Source organism: Neovison vison, chromosome 1 (genome assembly GCF_020171115.1).
Source record: "Neovison vison isolate M4711 chromosome 1, ASM_NN_V1, whole genome shotgun sequence".
NCBI classification, from domain to species: Eukaryota; Metazoa; Chordata; class Mammalia; order Carnivora; family Mustelidae; genus Neogale; species Neogale vison.
In genome coordinates, this window is record NC_058091.1 from 26,634,484 (window position 1) to 26,659,559 (window position 25,076).

The 25,076-nt window shown below is 36.9% G+C and overlaps 1 protein-coding gene across 2 annotated transcripts in view; it reads right to left on the bottom strand.

Annotated features, from left to right (window-relative positions):
* Nucleotides 1-312: 312 nt before the first annotated feature.
* The window catches only part of LIN28B (lin-28 homolog B), a 121,603-nt gene continuing 96,839 nt past the window's right edge, over nt 313-25,076 (bottom strand). For both annotated transcript variants that reach the window (XM_044236255.1, XM_044236250.1), the window contains exon 4: nt 313-682. In XM_044236255.1, the coding sequence (XP_044092190.1) occupies nt 313-682 (370 nt within the window). The remainder of the gene's footprint in view (nt 683-25,076) is intronic.

Sequence of the window (25,076 nt, forward strand, 5' to 3'; positions counted from 1 at the left end):
ACGTGTCCACATTCCTGTATCGATGCCTCCTACACACACACACACACACACACACACACACTCAGGCTCTCTCCCTCTCACACATGCACATACAGATATACATAGTATTTCATTCTCGGAATAACATAAAACATGACACCCTGCTCAAATGTAATTTGCTTAGAGTGATTTGTCTGTTTAAAAAAATTCACAGTTCCTCAACAGTAGTTAAAAATCCCAAGTCAGCTGCTGCTGTGAAATACTGCTCCCCTGTACTTGCATGAGGTAGACTTCCCAACCGGGGAAAGAAAACGATACACTTAGGAAGAAGCATTATGTCTTTTTCCTTTTTTGAACAGAAGGCCCCTTTTTGCTTGGTTCTTCTGGCGCTGCAGAGGACTTTGCCGAGGAAGCTTCTTGAGAGGACCTGCCTGGCCATTCTGAGATCTCGAACCTGGCCTCCTGAGGAAACGGCGGGGACGTGCAGCCATGCCCTCCCCCCAGCTCTCGAGGAAAAGTCGAAGTGCATGGCTGTGCTTCTGCTTCCTGTCTTCCCTGAGAACTGGCGGGCGGCTGCGCCACAGTCTTGTGTGGGCAGTTGGCCACCATGTGTGCGATGCTCTGACAGTAATGGCACTTCTTTGGCTGAGGAGGTAGACTACATTCCTTAGCATGATGATCAAGGCCACCACAGTTGTAGCATCTGCAACAAGAACAGCGGAAACGTCTCAGCAGCGGGGAGCAAGTGTCATAAAATGTGTTACAAATTAAAAAAAGAAAAAGCTGTCGATGAGATCAGCCTCTTTTAATGTGCCCTCTTAATAAGTATGTAATGCTATTTAAGTATGTAATGCTATTTTTAAAAAGGATTTTATTTATTTATTCATCAGAGAGACAGAGAGAGAGAGACACCGCACAAGCAGGGGGAGCAGCAGGCAGAGGGAGAAGCAGGCTTCCCACCGAGCAAGGAGCCCAGTGTGGGACCCATCCCAGGATCCTGGGACCATGACCCAAGCTGAAGGCAGACGCTTAACCCACTGAGCCACCCAGGCGTCCCTGAAATGCTGTGTGCTTCCAAGACCATCTCACCAAAATGCTCTCACGAGGTTATAAAGCTATTTGTGCTAAACGCAACAGTCAATGAAAAACTAGTACTAAAACATGAAACACTAGTCATTTCCATAGAGAAATGACTTTTTTTTTAAAGACTTGACAGGTTCTTTTAAGAGAACAGTGTAGTCCACTAGAGGGCAGCCAATGTTCAACAAAAAACCACCAGCTCACTTTAAAAAGAAGCCCTTTAAAAAAACAAAGCTGTTGTGACATAGAAATACACACTGGGAATGCACTCCGCAATTGAGAAAATTATAGACCAAATTAAATTTCATTTCTTTAACAGTTCTTTGCGTGTTAACGATGGTGACTGTGGAAACCAGATGAACTGAAAGAATTTTATCAAGGGAAATTTGATATATAAGAAGTCAGATGTCTATGGTGAGTGATATCTGGAAAATTACCAAGTAATTTTAAAGCAATACAGTAAGTATTTGAATCAGACGAAGCTATAAAAGCTTCTAAATTCTGGGAAGAATTTATTTTCTTTTCCCTCTGTAAGAAATTAGTTTTCCTTTCAGGTAACTTCTTTTAAATTGAAATAAACCTAAATCTACCCTTAATTAGTATTTCAATGCAGACTGGGGCATGGCTTTGTGTGAGATGTCCGAAAATCTGACTTTGTTTCTAAAAGCTGAACAAGTAAATTATTTGGGAGATATATTTGCTCAAATTTAGTCAGATTTTCTTTGAAAATTTTTACATTCAAAACAAGTGGAGAAAATAATATTGTATACTTAAAAAGATTTTTAATCTACTTGTTGAGTATAGAATGTACTTGTTTTGTCTCCAAATGAAATTTTTTAAGAGTTTTCTGTTTTAAATTTATTTCCAAATACATTTATGAATCTGTAATTCTTAATACGAAGCACAGATGACAGGTCACAACATTTTTTAAAAAAGATAACAAGAAAGTGAAACCAGTGAGCATCAACTTAAGACTATAATGACAAAAATTAATTATAATTATGTATGTTATGTGTGAGAGAGAGGGAGAGAACAGCAAGTTTAACAACATATACTACCATATATTTCAAAGACAAATGAGTAAACTACTAACCAACCGAGCAGTATATGTAGGACAATTAGTATTCTGTTTTCTGGGTCAACGTATGAAGAATATTTTGTTGTTATGTGTTTTGTTTAGTTTTTACCAGGCAGAAATTAGGGTACCTATGGCCTATTTCTTCAGTTACCAATATTACCTTACAGATATTAGAATAACAGACACAACATGGGCTTTTGTTCTTTGTAATAATTAACAAATATTTATTCCAAGGAAAAGGAATGCATCATATTTTTTAAAATTTAAGGGAAGAACTGAAAATCCACTTTTTCTGATTATTTATTGTGCAATTATATACCTTAATAAAATAAATTAATAAAATAATATTACAATCCAGATTCAACACGGTTTCAGCCATGTGTTCTAAGAGATCATGCAAAATTCAAGAATAAAAATTACCAATGAAGGGTTGAAATTCGGGTCCCCCAAATAACACCCTCAAAAATGGCATCTTTGAAAAATATAACCGTATTACTTCTCAGTAATGTTTTCCCACACAGTTTTCTTCTACCATGGATTAAGTGAATTCTTAAATTAAATTTGCACATCTACAAAATGTCTCCTTTTGAATTTAATTCACTTCCTTGAGGATAACATCCACTCAGGAGCTCATTGTCGAAGAGGAGAAAATAGGTTAAAGCCTTCAGTAATAGAAGAGGCTCTCCTGCGGACACATCAATTTCATCCATCACTGTGGTGTGCGCAGCGTTACCCAATGCAGGGATCCGTTCTGCCTACTCAATTTACCAAGGGCCTCATGTCAGGATTCCACTTTTACAAATGGGGCCTTCCATCGTATTCTGTATGTGCATTTACCATTACATTTGGGTTTAAAACATCATTTTAAAGGATACTGTATAATGTTTTGTTTCCTTGCATCTTGATCTACTCCAGTCATTCACTTTCCTAGCTTCTCAGATATGTGTTATCATGAGGCCAGACTGTCTTCCACACTGAAAAGATTTGCATTCAGTGGATATGTGCTCAGTCTTAAAAGCAGAGGAGTGGTATTTATTCCCCTCTTCTATTTAATCATTCAGCGTCAATCACGCTTACTAAGAGGCAGATCACACCCCATTATGAAGCCCTGTCCTTCCCCAGGGACTGATACCAAAATGGAAATGTTCAGCTACCTTTCAGCCCACAAATGATACCACACCACACACCCCGTACAAGCTCTACGTGGTACTTGTTTCCTTTGTTCAGTGTCCACACCTCTCCCAATCAGCTGGCTTTTGTTAATTTGAATGGATCTTAACATCTGATGTGAGCATAAAAATGGCATGTGTGCCCTTGCATAGTTACATGCTTAAGAAATATAAGGACCCAGACTCACAAGCAAAAGACTACACATGAAAAAAACCATAATCATACTTCATTATACATTCCTATACCCAACAATAAAAAGTAAAATCATACATAGTATTTTATAAAACGATGAACCAATAGCACAAAGGATATTTTACCTATTGAACATAAAGTAAAATAAAAATGTTTAGATTAGTCTCAGAACTTAATCAAGTTCTTTGTAAAATTATAAATACGTTAATTCTAATGAGTTAGCACATTCTACAGATATTACTCCTTATTTAAGATGCTTTTGAAGATGGAAAATAACAGCAAAAATGGAGCCTATTTTTTAAAAAATTATCAAAATAAGATGAACATTTTTAAATGAAACAATGCCAACAATAGATATAGTAGGATAGAAGCATCTAAAATAGCACAATAAATAAAAGCAAATATTTAGGGCTTGAGAACTATATAATTATGTTATGAAATAAGTAATTAGGAGGGTCTTAACAAACTAAGCCCAAACAATGACATTACTTAATAAGTTAATCAAACATATGCAAAGTTCTAAGTATTCCAAAACAAAAATGAAAATTCTCATCCTGAAATCAGAATTCAGATCTGCTATGACACCTTTGAAAAATTCTCATTTTGAGGTCCAAGCTGCAGAACAACTAAATTATGTTTTCAAATGATAATAGTAACAATGATTAGAACTGAGCTCAATTGAAAACCACTAGGTTAGAATACGGATGTTAATTTTTTAAATGATACCTCAATGATTTAGATGAAATAATTAATCAATTGTATGTTCTGCCTGGATCTCAAAAGTGATAATAACTTGGGGAGAGGGATGGTACTTCATGGAGAGCCAGCTTTGCCTATCTACAAGTGTAATGGGAATAACAGAAGATAGGCACTTCTAAGTATAAGGAAGTGTTAACTTTGTAGGAATTTATATGGAAAATTAAATCTACATTCTGGGGGCTTGAAGGGGCATTAAGGACAAAGATACAGAGATCTGTAAGCTTCTCAAGAACAAACAAATACTGAGACAACAGTGAGTCAAGTAGTATCGAGGAGAGAAAATGGAAAAGAGGACATAAAAATCCATGGAAAAGAAAGATGTGAAAAACAATCAATAAAGTTTCCAAGCGGGAGAACAGAAAAGTCACAGATTGGAAAGAATTCCAGAAACCATTTTGGAGAAAGAATAACTGACTCTTTGAAGAGATTGTTTATCAATCTTGATACAGTCCAACTCAAATCCAGAAATGATACAAATGACATTCACGGCTACAGTTTTCTCATTTTATTTTTAAAGATTTATTTATTTTAGAGCGAGGGTGTGAGAGATTGCAAGTGGGGAGAGGGACAGAGGAAGGAAGAGAGAATCCTTAAGCAGACTCCCTGATGAATGCAGAGCCCCAAGGGGGCCCGATCTTATGACCTTCAGATCATGACCTGAGCCAAAACCAAGAGTCGGATGCTTAACCGACTGAGCCACCCAGACCCTCCAGTATAGTTTTGGATTTTAATATGACTGACACTTATTATCTAATTCAATGGTCTGCCAATCAACCCAGCCACCTGGGAGTGTGAGATGCCAGTGTGGGAGTGGGAGGAGGTGGATGGCAGAAATGCCATCAAAGAACCTAAGAGAGCTAAAGAAAAGGAACAGATCCAGAGAAGCTTTTGATGGAAGCAATTTGCCCACCCTGTACCTCCTGAGGGTCACAGATTCTTCCAGAAGGCCCCATTTTCTTTTGATAGTATCCATACATTCTAAATTTACACCTGGGTATAGTTTATTCACTTCACAGGATCTGCCCCCACATACCAAGAGGAGAGTTAAAAAACTTGGATAAATCACAGAGTTGGAAAAGCCTTTCAATAATGCACACATTTTCAGATCTCTATCAAAGCAACCTATTCTTTACATGAATCTGTTCCTTGTATCTCATTCTTCTTATATCCACTCTTCAAACTATAAGCCAACTCAGCAATAAAACATTTTAGTAAGATTAATTTTTATATATTTTTCTTAAGTACAGTGGTAAAAACATTGAGTTTTTAAAAATACTGGCTAGGGACGCCTGGGTGGCTCAGTTGGTTAAGCAGCTGCCTTCGGCTCAGGTCATGATCCCAGCGTCCTGGGATCGAGCCCCACATCGGGCTCCTTGCTCCGCAGGGAGCCTGCTTCTCCCTCTGACTCTGCCTGCCACTCTGTCTGCCTGTGCTCGCTCTCTCTCTCTCTCTCTGGCAAATAAATAAATTAAATCTTTAAAAAAAAAAATACTGGCTAGTGGTGATTTATGACTTAAAAAGTTGGGGCACCTGGAGGGCTTAGTCATTAAGTGTCTGCTTTTGGCTCAGGTCATGACCCCAGGGTCCTGGGACTGAGCCCCGCCAGGGTTCCCTGCTCAGTGGGAAGCCTGCTTCTCCCTCTTGACTTCCTGTGCTTGTGTTCCCTCTTGTGCTGCGTCTCTGTCAAATAAATATATAAAATCTTAAAAAAAAAAAAAAGTTTCTTATGGAACAAATACATATTTAACACCAAAAAAAAAGGTATGTGTATCTATATGAAGCCAGTATCCCCCTAAATTACCTTAACTCATGTGAAAAATAAAATGAGTTATAGAGTAGGGCTGAACATATTGTTAGCAGAATTAAAATAATAATAGAAATAATAAGAAGTTTAATTTATTAAAAGCTTACTATGTTCCAGACACTGTACAGAAGGTTTCTAATGTGTTATATAATTTACTCTTCCCCGCCAAACCCTATAAAGTAGGTACTATAACATCTCCTTTGTGTTGATGAAACAACTAAAACTCGAGTTTACAAAGAAGGAAATTTTAATTGAAAATAATTTCCCCTGCATTTTCTTTAAAGATTTTTTCTTTTCTTTTTTTTTTTTTTTTTTTTGGACAGAGATCACAAGTAGGCATAGAGGCAAGCAGAGAGAGGGGGAAGCAGGCTTCCTGCTGAGCAGAGAGCCCAATGTGGGATCATGACCTTGAGCCTAAGGCAGAGGCTTTAACCCACTGGCCATCCAGGCACCCTTCCCTTGAATTTTCATTATATGAAAAATTATACCTAACAATAGATGTAAATTTTATTACATGTAAGTCTAAAAAATAGAGTCTTGAATTTAAAACAGCAACACACACATACAGATTTGCAACAGATTATTTCCCAAGATTTGGCTCACTGCTGAGGAGGAGAGGAGTGTCTCTCACTGAATGATCCCATCTATGCCATGAAGGTTGGGACTAATCTAGTACAGAGTTTTCTTTTTTTTTTTAAAAGAATTTATTTATTTATTTGACAGAGAGAGATCACAAGTAGGCAGAGAGGCAGGCAGAGAGAGAGAGGAAGGGAAGCAGGCTCCCCGCTGAGCAGAGAGCCCGATGCGGGACTTGATCCCAGGACCCTGGGATCATGACCTGAGCCGAAGGCAGTGGCTTAACCCACTGAGCCACCCAGGCGCCCCTAGTACAGAGTTTTCAATGCCAATGCCCAGTTTTATTTCTATTCCTCTTGTACCATAGGTGGAAAATTTTTGTCTAAAAATTAGTAAATAATTTTCCCATTTTCCTTAATCATATATGTTTAAGTCTATAAGTCAGAACTGCAGGATGACATGTTATAATCAGAGCTATCAAACTAGCTCAATAAAATGCCAGTCAAAATAAAGAACTCTGACATTTTAGTTAGCCCATGAAGACATATTATGATGTGAATGATTTATTCAGGCCTTGAAATAAACACTACGATGAGATTCTACTGGTTGGAATGAATGTAAATTGAGATGGCGTCTTTTAGAGGGCAATTTGACAGTATATTTAAAAATATTATATGGCATATATATTTTAAAAATAAAATAAAATAAGTATTATATAGTACATTTATATTTTAAAAATAAAAATATGGTACTACCCTCTCACCCAACAACACCAACTCCAAAAATCGGCCTGTAGAGATACACCACTATATCAGAAATAGTGTTGCCCGTATCAGTAAAAAATAAAAAAATCGAATGACAATAGTAATACTAACAATAATAATAAATGCTTGTGATCAAAACTGGATGATCTGCTACAGAATTGATGGTCTTCACCACTGAGCTACAAACGTGTGAAAATGGAAAGGAAATGAGAGCCCACGTATATCAAGAAGCACTGCAGATATTGAAAGAAATGAAGTAAAAGAACAGTTTTTTAGATCTGTATGTATCCAAATGAAAAGATCTCCAAAATTAATTAAATAAAAAAGGCAAACCACAGGATAACACATAGAGTATAATACTACTTATGTTTCAAAAACTGCATATGCTTATAGGTAATAGTACTCATTTTTTCAAATGCATGGAAAAGGATAAATGGTAAACTAAAAGGGGTTACATCTGAGGAGAAGAGAGGACTTTCATGTTTACTCTCTAATTTTTGTAGAGTTTCCTTTTTATTTATTTTTTATTATTTATGTCTTTATTTTTATTTTTAGAGAGAGAAAGGGAGTATGCGTGGTGGCGAGGGACAGAAGGAGAGGGAAAAGGAGAATCTTAAATAGGCTCCATGCCCACTGGGGAGCCTGACACGGGGCTCGATCTCACAACCCTGACATCATGCCCTGTGCCCATATCAAGAATGTGACGCTTAACTGACTGAGTCACCCAGGCGTCCTGAGTTTCTTTTTTAAATAACAGGTAAGAATTTATATGTTGTTCGTGTAATTAGAAAAAGAGCAATTCTATAGCTCCACCTCCATTTTGAAATTCAACCATTATTACTGTTTGTCACTGGATGGTAAACTTGTATACCAGCAGCAGTTCTAGAATCATCTTGGAAGCTATTAAAAAATATTTATACCGAGATGCTACTCCACACCAATTAAATTAGAATCTAGAAGATGGAGGCCCACGTCTGAATACTTTTTGAACACTTCCCTGGTGGTAGTGAGCAGCTTCTTGAGAACTGTGCACAATCCGAGTTAGCACTGACAACCGTACAAGGAGGTCACTCATAATCCCAACCATTAAGGAATGTGGTTCAAAAAAGAATTTCAACTGTTTCAACAGATCACGGATGCCTCAGAAAGGAGGAAGGAAGAAAGAAAAAAGTGTGTATGTATTTTATTTCTTTACTGGGAATGAAAAACGATTCCCTAAAATCTCCGGTTGTGGGAGCATAAAAGCCCATCACCTTTTACCATCACTGATCCCTGCTAAATGTGGAAGTAAACCAGTGCAAAGAACTACTGCGTTTAGCTTTAGATGTAGTTTCGCTGCTTCTGAGACCATTATTCAATTCTGAATTCATCAACCAAGGATGGATTCAATGTGTAAGAACCCATGTCATCAAATAGGTGATAATTTACAGCTCTTCATCAACTGCTACTTTCTCTTAACTTCACCATCATTACCAATTAACATTTACTGATTTCCTATAATAACTCGTCTCCATCTTCTGTTGTTTGCATCTAAAATAATTCTCAAAAGCATATAAATTTAGTATAGATAAGACTCCTGCAAACATTTCTATGACCAAGTTTTGTTGGCTATTACATAAAAATTACTTCCTTATGAATATAAATATAAAACCAAGATCTTTGCTTTTTATAAAAATCTATTAACCATGGCATTTTAAAAAGCTCAAATATTTAAACTGCATTTCACCTGAAAGGGTGCCATGGATAAAGTAACTACTGCTCACTCTGTCTTCCTTAGAGAAAGGGAAAGTACAGAATAGATGGTTGAAAGAAAACTGGCTTAGTTAGACCACCTTAAGGGTAGGTTTTCAATATAGTTTTTTAAAAAGCAAAATTCAGTTAGTATAATTGCCATTCAGTTCTTTCTGGTGCAAAATTAATGGCAGATGTCTGGATGGCTCTGTATTGTCTAGTTCTAGTCAGAGTAAGGATCAGTCTGTTGTGGCAATGAACTAATGTGAATTCTAAACTCTAAAACTGCTGGTAGTGTAGGGGCACCTGGCTGGCTCAGTCGGAAGAGCATGTGACTCTTGATCTAGGGGTTGTAGGTTCGAGTCCCTAAGTTGCGTGTAGAGATTACTACAAAAAATAAGTAAACTTAAAAAAAAAATTGTTGGCAGTGGAAATAAACAATCTAGGTCTCCTCCAAACTTTAGTGTTCAGACCATTTAACTAAACTGATCTGGGGTATGCACTGAGTTCAGAGGGTATTTTTTACTTACCAACTATTGTCCTATCCTCTTTCATCATCTGGTTCTAGGATGGGAAATTGTCTAGATACCTTTTCTATCAGTGAATTCACATGCTTCTAATACCCATGTAATCATTGTCATAAATTGAAAGGAAAAACAAAAAAAAGCACTTAAGAATATCTACTATGTGCAGGGAGAAAATTATCTGAAAAATAATGTTAAAAAGAAAATCCATACTAAAGGATCTAATTTTCCAGAATGAAAAGGAGATCAATTTCCCAGGGCAACCGATTAATTAAAAAAAAAAAAAAGTCAACATAAGAAATATTTTATTTATATTTCAGAGCACTAGGGGTAAGATTATAAAAATTTTTCAGAAAATTGTATCAACAGTAATGAACATTCAATGATATTTAGATGTCTTACAACTGGAAACAAGAAGAAAATTTTAAAATGCCCTTAGCATTTTGGAGAAAATTATTTCCAACACAGTAAAAAATATAAGTACAACTTGGCACTTGACAGTAATGGAATGTATGTAAATAGTGAGCTGAATGGTAAGACTTATATATTTACATATTTTATGTTCCTTAATGTCTTCTGACTGCTTTCCGAACCATCTTATGTTTATTAGTTTTGGGACAGTCTCTCTGATAAATGCCATGGCCTGTCATCTGTATCATAATGCCAGCCAAAAATGCACCAAAGTATCTTGAAAACCAGCTAGAATATTGTAATAGTTCTATTTGCAAACCTTTCATCATCTTATGATAACAAAACGGTAAGATGGAAAATGTGGGGGGCAGGCATGTGAAGAACGGCAGTGCTGGGTTTCCAGCAAAGCAGGGATGAAACACATGGCAGTTTTAAGAGAAGAGGACACGGAAGGAGAGAGAAATCACTGAAGAAACAGGGACAAAGGGAGCCTTTCTCATGGAAGGGCACTTCAATCAGGTATAATTATAAGCCAGACATTTTGGTATTTCATTCCACTATGGGTAGAAGTACTTGGTAGATCTTGTGGCAATTCCACGGAACAATAATCATTTGTTCAGAGTCTGCTACTTTGTACCATAGCTTAAGAAAGAGCATAATAATGAATTCTAGGTCAGAAGCTAAATCTGTATTTCAGATAAAAACGTTATCTTCCTTGTAGGTAACAAACAACATTCCAGCCAGGTAATCGGTTCTGTCTAACGGCAAAGTTGAAAAAACAAGGAGAAAGATGTACTTAAACACAGATAACTCAATGCTTTCCAATGTCTTGGAAGAAAAACCAGTTTGTTATGAAATTGGACCCAATCTCACAGGCAGTGGACATTCTACCAGCATGGCTTTTATGATCCAACACAACTAAGGAGGAGTGTCCAGCTCAAGACATCTATCTCTCTCATACACGTGTATACACACACACACACACACACACACACAAGCATGCGCCACAAGCTGTCCTACAGTAGTAGTGTGTAACCATCCAAACTGTGGATTTAAATGTATCCTTGTTGGAACCAAGTTCAGTTGATCTACCATATTTGTCACAGTGGCTTTTAGGTAGAGAGTATTTTTAGGTTACTGCTGGTATCAAATATAAAGGAAAGGAAAGACAGTCAATATTTAACTAAAAATGGTTAAAAGTGGGTGTCTGCTTAAATGGGAGAATCAGATTATAATATGCAACCTGAAAATGATTCAATTATCTATTTTAGCAGTCTTGCTGAAAATTTAAAACCCCCAGGGCTGACTGCATTTCCCTAGACCATTTCACATCACCAGTGACAGAGGGACGACATTGACTGTAGGTAAGCCTCGGTACAGGCAGAAGAAATGCAATTCCACTACTGCTTTTATGTCAACTTTTATAAATTTTTTTTTTCTCTTGGCCATCACATGATTTCTTTCTTTCGCAATGTAAACCAGCCCTATTTTTATGTTATTTTACAAGTCATTCTAAAGTGATAGCTCTCGGGCGCCTGGGTGGCTCAGTGGGTTAAAGCCTCTGCCTTCAGCTCAGGTCATGATCCTAGGGTCCTGGGATCGAGTCCCGCATCGGGCTCTCTGCTCTGCAGGGAGCCTGCTTCCTCCTCTCTCTCTGCCTGCCTCTCTGCCTACTTGCGATCTCTGTCTGTCAAATAAATAAATAAAATCTTTAAAAAAAATAAATAAAGTGATAGCTCTCGCTTTAGATATACGTTGACTTTTTTTTTAATCTATTAAAGCACAAGCAATTTTAAAAGAGTAGTTTCATCATGACTACTTGATGTGTGAAACAATTTGTTATCTAGAGAAATGGACGTAAACGTCAAAACAATATATGAAAGAATTTAAATACATAATAAAAAACACCTTAGATTTATAAACAAAGACTATAGAATAAAATTGACTGGCTCATATCTTATCACACCTTGCTGTTAAAACACAGAAGGAAGAGAAGGCATGAGGAATTTCAAAAGAAAGAAAGACGTACAGAGGTCAAGAATCAATTTCGCTGGCATGATTGATGCCCTGCACAGGAGAAGGTTAGATTATAGTTCTAGATATATGCTGATTGTTTGCAAGCTGGAGGCAACAAGAGGGCTAGATTAGAAGATTTTAGCCAAGTGAGCTATTATTTAGCCAAATGGGTTATACTATGACTAAGTTACTTTTGGTGCAAGCAATATTGGTAGTATTTGAGTTTCTATGAAGATAGATGGTTTAAACACCTTCCAGTTGTTGTATTATTAAATTAACACTGAATTTGTGCTATGTTACTAACTTAGTAAGAACTATGTATAAAGTTTCCATTTTGACAATGTTTATATGGGTAGCATTAAACCTATTTATAGAGGGCCTGTTGTTCTAGAGTATGTTGCTTAGTACGATCTACCCAAAATGTATCCTCAGGATGAATCGTGTGCAGGAGGCCAAAGAAGACTGTGCTAAACCATCCCCATTTCTAGGGCTATTCAGGAATCTGGAGTTAAAACTATTCTGCTGAAATCACCAATGAGAGGCTTCTAATGATCAGTAAGTTTGGTCTCCCGTTCCAGCATCAGCTAGTGCTGAGGAAAATGATAAACTACAGATAAGAAGTACATGACCTCTGTCCACTCCTCCTCTAGCCCAGTTGGTCTTTCTGTGACTATCTGTTGTCTTTTGCCAAGAATCAGCAGTTCTTAAATTGTTCACCATGTAGGTAGGTAAGTAAAAACCGAATGAAGAAAAATTGTGACTATGTCTAGATAACCTCCTTAAACGGTGATATCAAGTCCTTTCTGTATAAGACTGATCTTGAAAATTAAAGCTTAAAGTCATGGACGGCATTCTTGGCTTCACGGCTACTGCTTTTTTTCCTTCCTTACTGGCTGCGGCTGCCCTTCGTGTTATCCAGCTGTTTACATGAATAAAAGCTTGAGGGTTTAGCTGCTAAGGCTTCCCTGGCAGATCTTTTCTTTGGTCACGGATCCCTTAAGGAGTCTTGTTTTTTCCCTATTTGAACATTTTAAGGCTGTGACCCTGTGAACACATGGCCACGGTTGTAAAAGAAATGGCTGTCAAGCCAAGGATGGAGGTTAAAAACTGAAGGTAGGCATGAGAAGGGCAGACAGGTCCACCTCAGAGCCAGGATTGTTTACACATGTCTGAGTACTCGTAAGTGCTAAGAATAGGGCTAGATTCTGCACATTAACAGATTCGTTTGTGCATACTCTATAAGCCAGGACAAGCTCCTGAGTATCTGAGCAAAGGAATTTTCACCTCCTCTGGTCATACTCTGAATTTGGCTGATAAGAAGTTTGTGTGAAGAATTTAGTTTATTCCTTTAGTGAGACAAAAGAAACTAAGTCACTGAATGATTTTTTGATGTTTTGCTAACAAAAAACAATATTGAAAAGTATGGCAGATATAGTGAAAGGCAGTAAATTTGGCTAATACTTAATCTTTTTACTTTAAAAATGTACATATTTCAGAAAAATAAAGATTTTAAAATATGGTAGCTGCAAAGGGAAAAGTGCTATTTACTTATCACACTGAATGTGAAGTTCTCTTTAGATGGTCTATTTTTATAACTTAATTGAATATAACACATTTATGGGGGAAAGCTGTACTTCAGTGGGAAACTACATTGTCTAGATCTAGAGCTCACACTTACGGATTAACTGATTCTAATTTAAGAGAGTAATTTTCCAGTTCTTTAAATCACCAATAACTGATATCAATGCAAAGCTATTCTTGACCATACAGAGGCAAATTCTGTCCTGTCAGGTTCCATTGACTTTTCCCATCCTGAAAGAAGCATGTTTTTCATTCATTGGATATTGATTTCAATATTCCTGATCTACAAATCTGTCTGTTCTTTGGACTGTCCTTTGAACAGGTTATTCCAGCTGTCTGTTTTCCTCATTTCATTGGATTAAATAAAATCTTTAACATTTGCTCATTTTGTGTCTGTATCAGAGTCAAGATGTTACCATTTTTTAAAAAATTATCCTTTAATTCTCACACAGTAAATATTTAACCACAGAAGCCACTGGTGATGATGATATTGTTAGGATCTTACTCTTTAAGCACATAGAATCTAGAATAAAGTAAATCCACAACTAACTTTAATCCCCAGGGTTACTGAACCTATACTAGTTTCTACGTTTATTCTCAGTGATCTTGTTTTTTTATACCTTGAAATATTTTGCTCTTTCATAATCCTGGGAATACTTCCAACTTCACTGAAAAAGAGGTTAAAATGAAACAAAAATTTTAATTTTTCCAAAAAAGACATGTAAATGGCCAACAGATACCTGAAAAGGTGCTCAACATTGCTAATTATCAGGGAAATGCAAATCAAAACCACCACCATGAGACATCACCTTACGTCTCTTCTTTACTTCTTTACTCACCTTTACTTCTCTTAGAATGGCTGTACCAAAAAGACAAGGGATAGCAAGTATCAGCAAAGGTGTGGAAAAAAGGAAATCCTTGTGCATTGCTGGTAGGATTGTAAATGGTACAGCCACTGTGCAAAATAGTATGAAGGCTTCTCAAAAAATTAAAAATAGAAATACCATATGATCTGGGCATACATCCAACTGAAATAAAATCACTATCTCAAAGAGATATCTGCCCCCAGCCCCATGTTCACTGAAGCATTATTCACAATAGCCAAGACTAGGAATGACCTAAAAGTCCACTGATGAATGAACGGATAAAGAAAATGTGGTATACATACACATAAGGGAATATTATTCAGCCATAAAAATGGAAATGCCATTTGTGACTACATGGATGGATCTTGAAGGCATTACGCTGAGAAATTAGTCAGATCTAGAAAGACAAATACTATATCATTTTACATGTGTGGAATCTAAAAAAAAAAAAAAAAGTCAAAGTCACAGAAGCAGAGTGTGGAAAAGTGGTTGCTGGGCTTGGGGGGAGGAAGAAGTGGGAAGGGGTTGGTAAAAGTATACAAATTTTCACCTGTAAGATGAATAAGGTCTGAGGATCTCAGGTATAAATAACATGGTAAGTACAGCTGATAACATCGTATTATATAACTGATACTTCCTTAGAGAGTAGAACTTAAGTCTTCTGCCAAAAAGAAAAGAAAAGAAAAGAAAGAAAGATAAATATGTGAGGTGATGAATGTGTTAGTTAACTAGTTAACTAGAGTGTGGAATCTTTTCACAGCATATACATATACCATGTTATCACAAGTACATTGTATTTTACAATTTTATCTGTCAATTAGACTACAATAGAGCTGAGGTGGAGGAGAAAGAATATTTCCCATACAGGCCTATATGACACCTTAATAGCTTTTTCTCTTATCTCATATTTTACAAAATTTTCCCCTCAGCTTTCCGACTTTTTGACTCACTATGATGGAAAACACTGAAACAAAGATCAGGAATCTTTGGCCCTTCTTTTTAGTTCTAATACTAACTTTCTATCTCACTTGTAAGACGGTGCTAGGACTTGAATTCTCTCAATTCTCTCCCATGATCTTGGTATCACCGTACCCTTGTAATCAACTCAGACTGGTTTTATAACTTTCTCCAAGAAATATCTGCCAGCCCAGTAGTGGGCAAAGCAATGGGAGGCAGAAGAGACCCAAATTTATCTAGCGATGCTGTTGGCAAAGTGGATGTTGGGAAAAGACAGGAGGGTCAGGAGAACTTAATTCATTCATAAAAAGCCTTATTGAAATGAGCACTCCAAACTGAGAGGACAGGCAACTGAGACCAGAAGAACTCAGATGATGAGAAAAGGGGAGAGAGGATTTCTGATACCTACCCTCAACAGCTCAATTTCTTCTACTTTCATAACATTAATATCAGTAACATTACATGTTCATTTGGAATCAAGATTATCTAAAGCATCTCTCAACTGCCTCATGCAATCCTGGAATCCAAAATTGTTGGCACAAAATTAAATCAGCTTAACTGATTCTGTACTGCCTCCACAATATTCTATTAATTATACAATTAAATAATTTTCTGATAACTGGGAAATAACCATTTTGAACAGAAGGTTTTCACTGAAAAAAAAATTTTAATAATGTAATCATCTAGAGGAGTGACAAAATAGTGAAATAAATCATCACATTCCATCATCCTTCAGTTTCATTATGGCATTGCCCAAACTCAGGAGACAGAATTTTTGTAGTCTTTTTCTTTTTAACCTTTTATTAACAACATTGAGAATTCAGAATTTTTCGTTTCCTGTCCATAATGGCAAAGAGAAGAAAATTGACAGAAGATGTTTTGCAATTGTTAGACAAGTAAGAACACAAATATAAAAAGAATAGACAGCAGTACTCCAGGCTAATGATGATGGTAAGACTACGTATAAGCTAAACCTCAGATTATGAGCCATTATACAAGATAATATCCTAAATATATTTTCTCTAATTGAAAAACAGACGAGTGGACATTATGTTTCTATGAACATCAATGAAATCTGTTATCCAGTTAGTCATCCTACAGGGAGGATGTTGTCATCATGCAGTACTTTTTTGACCAGAAATTTTTGTGAAAACGACATGTATTCTTTCACTTTTTATCAAGTTTGTACTAAGAAATTTACTTGCTATGGTTCATAAGTGGGCAACTGCTGATGGCATTATTGAAAGAAGATAAAGGGCACAGAAATCAAAAGGTTCACTGAACTGATGATCATTCTAATCAATAGTATGAAGGTATTTTACTATTACAGACTGAAGAAATTGACCATCCTACCTTCGACAAAACTATGAGCCATGAAACTTTTCAAAGCACTGAATTTTGTGGATAAAAGTGTAAGAACCAGGATGCCTGGTGGCTCAGATGGTTGAGTGTCTGCCTTCAGCTCAGGTCATGATCTTGGGGTCCTGGAATCAAGTCCTGCATCAGGTTCCCTGCTCCTTGGGGGGCCTGCTTCTCCCTCTGCCTCTGCTTCTGCTTCTCATGAATAAATAAATAAAATATATTTTTTTTAAAAGTATAAGAACCAGAGGTAATAACAAAGCTGGAATCTCTTAGAAATACATTTAAAATCTGGAGCAAGATTTGTAAGATGAGTATGTTCCAGGCCATCCATGAGCAATTACTTGCATTTAAAGGATGATGCCTATTTTGGATACATATATCTTCACACCGGAAAAATATGAAATAAAGTTTTTTTGGTTACATTTAAATTCTTATTAATTTCCAATATAGCTATTTTTCACATCCCTTTATTTTTTTTATCTGTAAATTATTTGTAAAATGACTTTCAAAATGTGTTTTAGAAAGAGTTCCTTGGGCTCAAATGGCAAATAGTAATGATTGCTCTTCCTCACATACTGCTGGCTAATAACATACAGAATTTGATAAATGGTGTAAAATAAAGTGCTGTACCTTTTCAAGAGAAGACATAATCACAGTCATTGGGAACAGAAATGGTTTTGTAAAGGAGTTGGTCTGGTTACAACAAGCTAGGTAAAATTTATTAAAAATTATTGAGGTTTGGGGCATCTGGGTGGCTCAGTTGGTTAGTGTCTGACTTTTGATTTCAGCTTAGTGTCTGACTTTTGATTTCACCTCTGATCTCAGGGTTGTGAGTTCAAGTCCTGTGTTGGTCTCTGCACTCAACAGGGAGTCTGTTTAAGATTCTCTCTCTTCCTCTCCCTCTGCTCCTCCCTCCCCTACACTCACTCTTTCTTGCTCTCTCTCAAATAAATAAATAAATCTTTAAAAAAATAAATGAGGTTTACATAGACAGAAGGAAAATATGCCAGAATATATGGCACGAATACAAAACTAGAGGATATGTTTAGGAAAGCAAGTTGGGTAGCCTGGAAAATAAAATGGAAACCAAGATTACAGAACAGAATTTTAGATATATTTTATAATTTACTATTTTAAAAACCTTTCCCCTTAGAGCTGAAAGAACTGAGTTTTGAAGTTGATAGATAACATTGCTCATAACCACAAACCCAGTAATGGAGAGCCCAAGATTTCAGCCTACAGCTCCAATGATCCATGAAAATCATTTAATCTCTCTGGGTTTCCTCATCCATAAGTAATTTTCATCATCCAGGAATCCTTTTTTAAAAATGATAATAACTGGGGCGCCTGGGTGGCTCAGTGGGTTAAAGCCTCTGCTTTCGGCTCAGGTTGTGATCCCGGGGTCCTGGGATCAAGCCCCGCATCGGGCTCTCTGCTCAGCGGAGAGCCTGCTTCCCCCTCTCTCTCTGCCTGCCTCTCTGCCTACTTGTGATCTCTCTCTGTCAAGTGGATAAATAAAATCTTTAAAAAAAAATGATAATAACTCCCACTTACTTCTTGTGGTTGCTGCTGGTCTTGAATGAGATAAATATTTAAAGATGCTTTGCAAACTACAGAGTTCTATATAAATAGTAGTTACGATCTCTTTCCCTAATCTTGGATATTATATTCCCAAAACACTTTCACCCTACTTGTAATAAGATAATTAATGGTAGAAGAGCTAAAGTTCTCATGAATGAGGGGAGACAGGCAGAAGAGCAAAAATAAGTAACAGGAAAAGCTTAAAGTATTTTTTTGCTTGATATTCTGCATATTTATTTATGCTCTATAATTAATCTGCCTTTAAGATTCCTTGTCACTGTGATTTCCTTTACCATCTCCTCCTCTTGTATACTGGTAAATTCACTTACTTTGTTGCAGATGTCACACAGTTAGTGTATATAGGTCACTGTTAAAATGTTCACTATTTTTCTGGTTTATATTTTGTAGTCCCTAAAAATCAAATCTCAGAATAACTCTGTTTTAATAAACTGTATCAGAAGACTTTGTAGATAAAGAAAATTATAAAGATGTTAATCTGTGTATCATACAGTTTAGGTATAGGGAATTTGCTCATTATTCTTATATTCTATAAACTTTTCTTTCATCTGGCCTTCAGGATACTTTATTGGATTTTTCCCTACCCTTTTTCCATTATTTTCCTACCTTATGCTTTGTGCCTTTCTGGATTCACCAAGATCTACACTTGTCTATCATCTCTCCTTCAAAAAACTGATCCATTTCCCTTAACAAATTACTTTCTTTATGCTGATCACTCACAAATTATTCCCACCTTGATGTCTTCCTGTAATCTCCAACTCAACTCATCTCTTTGAGGTCATTTGACCCCTAGTTTCCAGATCTCTTCCAATATTGGTTGATTTTCCTATAAATTCCATCATTCATCACTATATTCACACTGTTTATTGTGAAGTTACTTGGTTGACTCAAAGAAAAGGAAAGGATATTAAAATATTCACTGTCATTCGTCTTTCATTTTATTTTTATTTTTTTAAATTTTATTTATTTATTTGACAGAGATCACAAGCAGGCAGAGAGGCAGGCAGAGAGAGAGAGAGGAGGAAGCAGGCTCCCTGCTGAGCAGAGAGCCTGATGTGGGGCTTGATTCCAGGACCCTTGGATCATGACCCGAGCCGAAAGCAGAGGCTTTAACCCACTGAGCCACCCAGGTGCCCCTCATTTGTCTTTTAAAAGCAAAATGGAAACATAAAGCTTACACTTAGGTCAACTCTCTTAAACCTATGAATAATTTCCTCAACTTCTTGCCCATTTGGGGACAGATCCCCCATCTCCTATCTTTGCACCATGTCAAAGATCAGTCGTGCTAACTCATACTTCAGGTACATCTGTTAGCCCATTTGGCCCAGTCAGTCACCAATGAGTGGTGACTGGTTACCTTGGTTAATTTAAATGGAACAAACAAAAATTTATAAAAATCAATCACCCTGTATTACTTTTTAAAAATAGTGTAACAGAAGAATAAAAACTGTGAAAAGGAAAACTATTATAAGCTGTTGGAACCTGAGGGTGAAAGGGCAGGATCATTAAAGTCAGAGAGGTGTTAAGTCGCCAATGTAAAAAAGACATAAAAGCATGAATTCCCACCTAACATAATTTTTGTTCTGAATATTACGGTCATGGACTCTAGTCAATATTACAGAGTAACAAAGATTCACTGAGCTGTCATGTAACCCTATGGCAGAAGCCACACCTCCTGGGCAAAAACTACCAAAGTCAGGTCAATTTCCCTTTATCTAGTCATCTTTTGACAAGTCCTCTTGACTTTCTGACTTAGTTTGAGTAGTCACTATTTAAGGAGTTTTCAAATAAGTAGTAATGGCAAAAGTTAACTATATGCTGATGTGCATCTCTGGAGATACCAGACAGAAGCTTGAAGTCACAGATTGGGGGAATATCACGGAAAGGACAGTCTTAAAGCCATGGGATAAAGGTCAAGCAGCAAAGTGTGAAGAGTGAGAAGAGGACTCCAGACAAAGACATTCTTCTATTTAATAATGTTCAAATGTTAAAACCAGTTAGACATCTAAGAAGGAAAAGTCAGAGAAGTAGTAGGAAGGCAAGAAAAGAGACATTTTCCTAGTTAAAAAACAAGATGCAGTTTTGGGGCAACTGAGTGGCTCAGTTGGTTAAGTGACTGCCTTCGGCTCAGGTCATGATCCTAGAGTCCCGGGATCTAGTCCCAAATCGGGCTCCTTGTTCCTTTCTCCCTCTGACATTCCCCCTTTTGTGCTGTCTCTCTCTCTCATTCTCTCCCTCTCAAATAAATAAATAAAATCTTTTAAAAAAAAGATGCAGTTTTGTATTGGAGAAACTGACTGAAACTGATAAAAAAAAGTGAAGTATTAAAATAGGTTGATAGATTTAGCAAGCCGGAGAGAAAGAAGCCTCAGGTAGAACATAGTGTGAATACAAAAGAATTAAGGAACTGTAACTGAACTGCAGTGTCAGTATTAAACTTAACTTCCTCGGGCACCTGGGTTGCTCAGTTGATTGCGCGACCGCCTTTGGCTCAGGTCATGGTCCTGGAGTCCTGGGATCAAGTCCCGCATCAGGCTCCCAGCTCCATGGGAGTGTGCTTCTCCCTCTGACCTCCCCTCTTATGCTCTCCCTCACTCTGTCTCTGTCTCAAAATAAATTAAATCTAAAAATAAATAAATAAAATATTAAACTTAACTTCCTCTAAGTCCAACATGCATATCTTAGGAAAAATAGGTCTTCTGAGGGGATTCACTTCCTCAGAAAGCCCTTTGCAAAGCTGTACATTACATATTCTTTTAAAAATCACCAGAGTCCAAAAGAAAAACATTCAAAAGACACAAACAGGAAATTCACAAATATAGAAAGAATAACAACAAATAGTTTTAAGTACACTCACCCAAACAAGAAATTCTTAAAAATCAATGATACAATGAACCATGAGAGGCTGTGGACTCTGAAGAACAATCTGAGGGTTTTGGAGCGGTGGGGGGTAGGATGTTGGGTGAGCCTGGTGGTGGGTATTATGGAAGGCACGTATTGCATGGAGCACTGGGTGTGGTGCATAAACAATGAATTCTGGAACACTGAAAAGAAATTTTAAAAACTAAAAATTTTTTTAAAAACCAATGATACAAAAGAATGAATGATATACCTTTCAAAGTAGCATATAAAATATTCTGACCATATCATCAAAACCAACTAAAAATACTTGATAAAATATTTTTAAAACATCTTTTAAAATGCATTACTGATCAGGCAAGAAAATAAGGAATGCTTAGAAGTAAAAAAATGAAGTGAAAGCAGGAAACTAGGGCAGTAAGTGGAGCATTGAAACAGACTCTCACCCTGGAGGCATCACAGAACACTGCCAACCTTAAGCTTTGACCTTGTAAGGGCAGGGGTGGGGGGGTGGTCAGACGGAGCAGAGGGGTCAGGAAACAAAGTCTAGGACCTGCCTGGAAGCTGGGAGTCTTATTGGAGATCCTGTCCCACAGAGCTGGAACCCCCCCTCCCCAAAACTCCACTCACAGTGTAAAGATAAAAGATAAACTTGCCCAGAAGAAGGGGATGACATGGAAGCTTGTCTACCCAGAACACGACATTGGGAGGAACATCAGGGAAGGAAGTTCTCCCCTGAGAACTGGTAACTATAACCCAGACTGTGTATGGTGTTACAGCTCAAGCGGGCATATGGCATACACTGAGAATTCATTATAAAATGGTTCCCAGTTGGTTCAGTGCCTCCAGGCACACGAGGAAGCAAACACAAAAAGTCTCTGGAAAAAATGCACCTTTCAAGCCAGGAGTGAATAAATTTGTATAGATAAAAGTCCAAGAAATATAACTGGTTAAAAAAATAAAATCATAAAAGACAAAAGAAAACAGGGCACCATGAACTAAAGACAGTAGAATCAGACCCAAAGACTTTTATTGGGTTGATCAGATTCAAGCTGTAAAATAAGTAAGTTTTGATATGTTTAAAGTAATGGTTCCTAATATTATCAGGCCAATGTCTACATTTTTTTTTAAAGACTTTATTTATTTATTTGAGAGAGTGAGAGAGAACACGGGACAGGAGAAGGTCAGAGGGAGCAGACTCCCCACAGAGCTGGAAGCCTGATGTGGGACTCGATCCTGACACTCCGGGATCATGACCCAAGCTGACAGCAGATGCTTAACCAACTGAGTCACTCAGGCACCCTAATATCGACCTTTTATAGTAACTATTTTTAATGCCCTTATTCCTATCCTGAAAGAAATGTAAAATAATATAATCTATAGACACACATCATGCATGTATATATATAATTCTTATTCCTTAACTATAATATATAGAAGAAAAAAGTAATTTATAGTAAAAGAATACCTACTTAATAAAATATGCAGAAACCAAACTATGTTAGAAGACTGTATACTTGTCTATGTAAATAAATTTGGATTTAAGAGAAGCCATTCCATACAAGTTCAAGAAAATAAAAAAAGAAGAGTCACAGAGAAATACTAGAATAAAAATTAGTGTGAGTACTCCAATATAAAATAAGAAAAAGGAAAATGGGGTGTCTGGGTGGGCTCAGTTGGTTAACCATCCAACTCTTGATTTCAGCTCAGGTTCTGATCTTAGGGTCGTGAGATCAAGACCCATGTCAGGATCCATGCTGGGAATGGAGCTTGCTTAATATTCTCTCTTCTTCTCCCTTTGCCCAGCATCCACCCCCTACCCCTGCCCTTAAAAACAAAGAAAAGGAAAGGAAAGGAAAGTCATCTTAATTAAAGAAGCATAATATTCCAAAATAAATTTAAAAAAACACTCAACACATAAAAAATAGAAAATAAAATATTCTTCATATGAGCTACACCTCACTTATACATGTAGTGCCTAATTAATTCCTCATGCTATAACATGGTAGATAATAATGATGAAGTACAGGAAAGAAATTTCTACCACATGCTGACACATACATGCAATATCGAGCATATCATAAAGACCCTGGAGGCCGTATATTTTAATGGGTGATAAGACTGGAAAACGCTGATGGACTGGAAAACAAAATATAACATAAGATATTCTAAAACAATTGTTTCTGGAAACAGTATCACAGTAAGGCTGAAAAAACAACTTACAACTGCAAATAAATAATTTCTACATATAATTTTTCAATATAGATGTTTCATCTCTGTTATTAAAAAATAGGAATATGTAGACTACGTAGGGACCATACCCTAGAGGAGGGGCTGCACCCTAAACCAAAACACATTTACACTAACCTAGAATAAAAACAAGGCTGGCAGAATAAAAATTTACCAGTAGTTCAACTGCCTGCCAGAACAACACTCAAGAAAGAAGATAAAGGGACGCCTGGGTGGCTCAGTTGGTTGGACGACTGCCTTCGGCTCAGGGCGTGATCCTGGAGTCCCGGGATCGAGTCCCGCATCAGGCTCCCAGCTCCATGGGGAGTCTGCTTCGCTCTCTGACCTTCTCCTCACTCATGCTCTCTCTCACTGTCTCTCTCTCTCAAATAAATAAATAAAATCTTTAAAAAAAAAAAAAAAAAGAAAGAAAGAAGATAAAGACCCGGACTCCCTAGAACTTATCAGCCACAACATTCTGCATACAATGAAAAAAAATTAGTAACATGTAAAGAAACAGGAAAAAACAACCCACATTCAAGGAAAAAAGTAGTCAATAGAAAAGATAGTTTTTCTTACTGCATATTGGTATACTCCCACTAATTTTTATTCTGGTATTTCTCTTTAGCTCTTTTTTTTTTTTTTTAAATTTTCCTGTACTTGTATGAAATGGCCTCTCTTTTTTTTTTTTTTTTAAAGATTTTTATTTATTTATTTGATAGACAGAGAGAGATCACAAGTAGGCAGAGAGAGAGGGGGAAGCAGGCTCCCTGCCGAGCAGAGAGCCCGATGCGGGGCTCGATCCCAGGACCCTGAGATCATGACCTGAGCTGAAGGCAGAGGCTTAAACCACTGAGCCACCCAGGAGCCCCTGGAATGGCCTCTCTTAAATCCAAATTTATTTACTATAGACAAGTACATTCTCCTCCAGCATGGTTTGGTTTCTGCATATTTTATTAAATAGGTATTCTTTTACTATAAATTACTTATACTCACACATGTTATCATAGCTCAAAACAGCTATGATAAATACATTCAACTCTATGAAGGAGAAGGATATGATAAATGAGAAAGTGGGGAATTTTGGCAGAAAAACTAAAAACTATAAAAAATAAGCCAACTGGAAATTCTAGAACAGAAAGCCATATCTAAAATGAAAAAGTCACTGATTAGGTATCAAGCATCATGGAAACTGCAGAAAAAGTCTGTAAATTTAAAGACAGATTAAAAAGGAAATAATACAGATAGATTACAGAGACCATAAGGGACTGAAAAATATGAACAAAGCTTCTCTGACCTGTGGGGGTGATAAGAAATGGTGTATTATAAATGTAATTAGAGTCTCAGAAAGAGAAGAGACCTACCATGGGGTTAAAAAAAAAACAAAAAACCACACCATGGAATAGAGAAATTAATGACATTTAATGTCTTTGCAGAAATAACGGAGGCCGGGTGATAAATGAGCACTCGAAACATGTTTGTAGCACATGAAACATCATTAACCAAGAAGAAAGGAGAAAACGAAGAATAGAGGGGGGA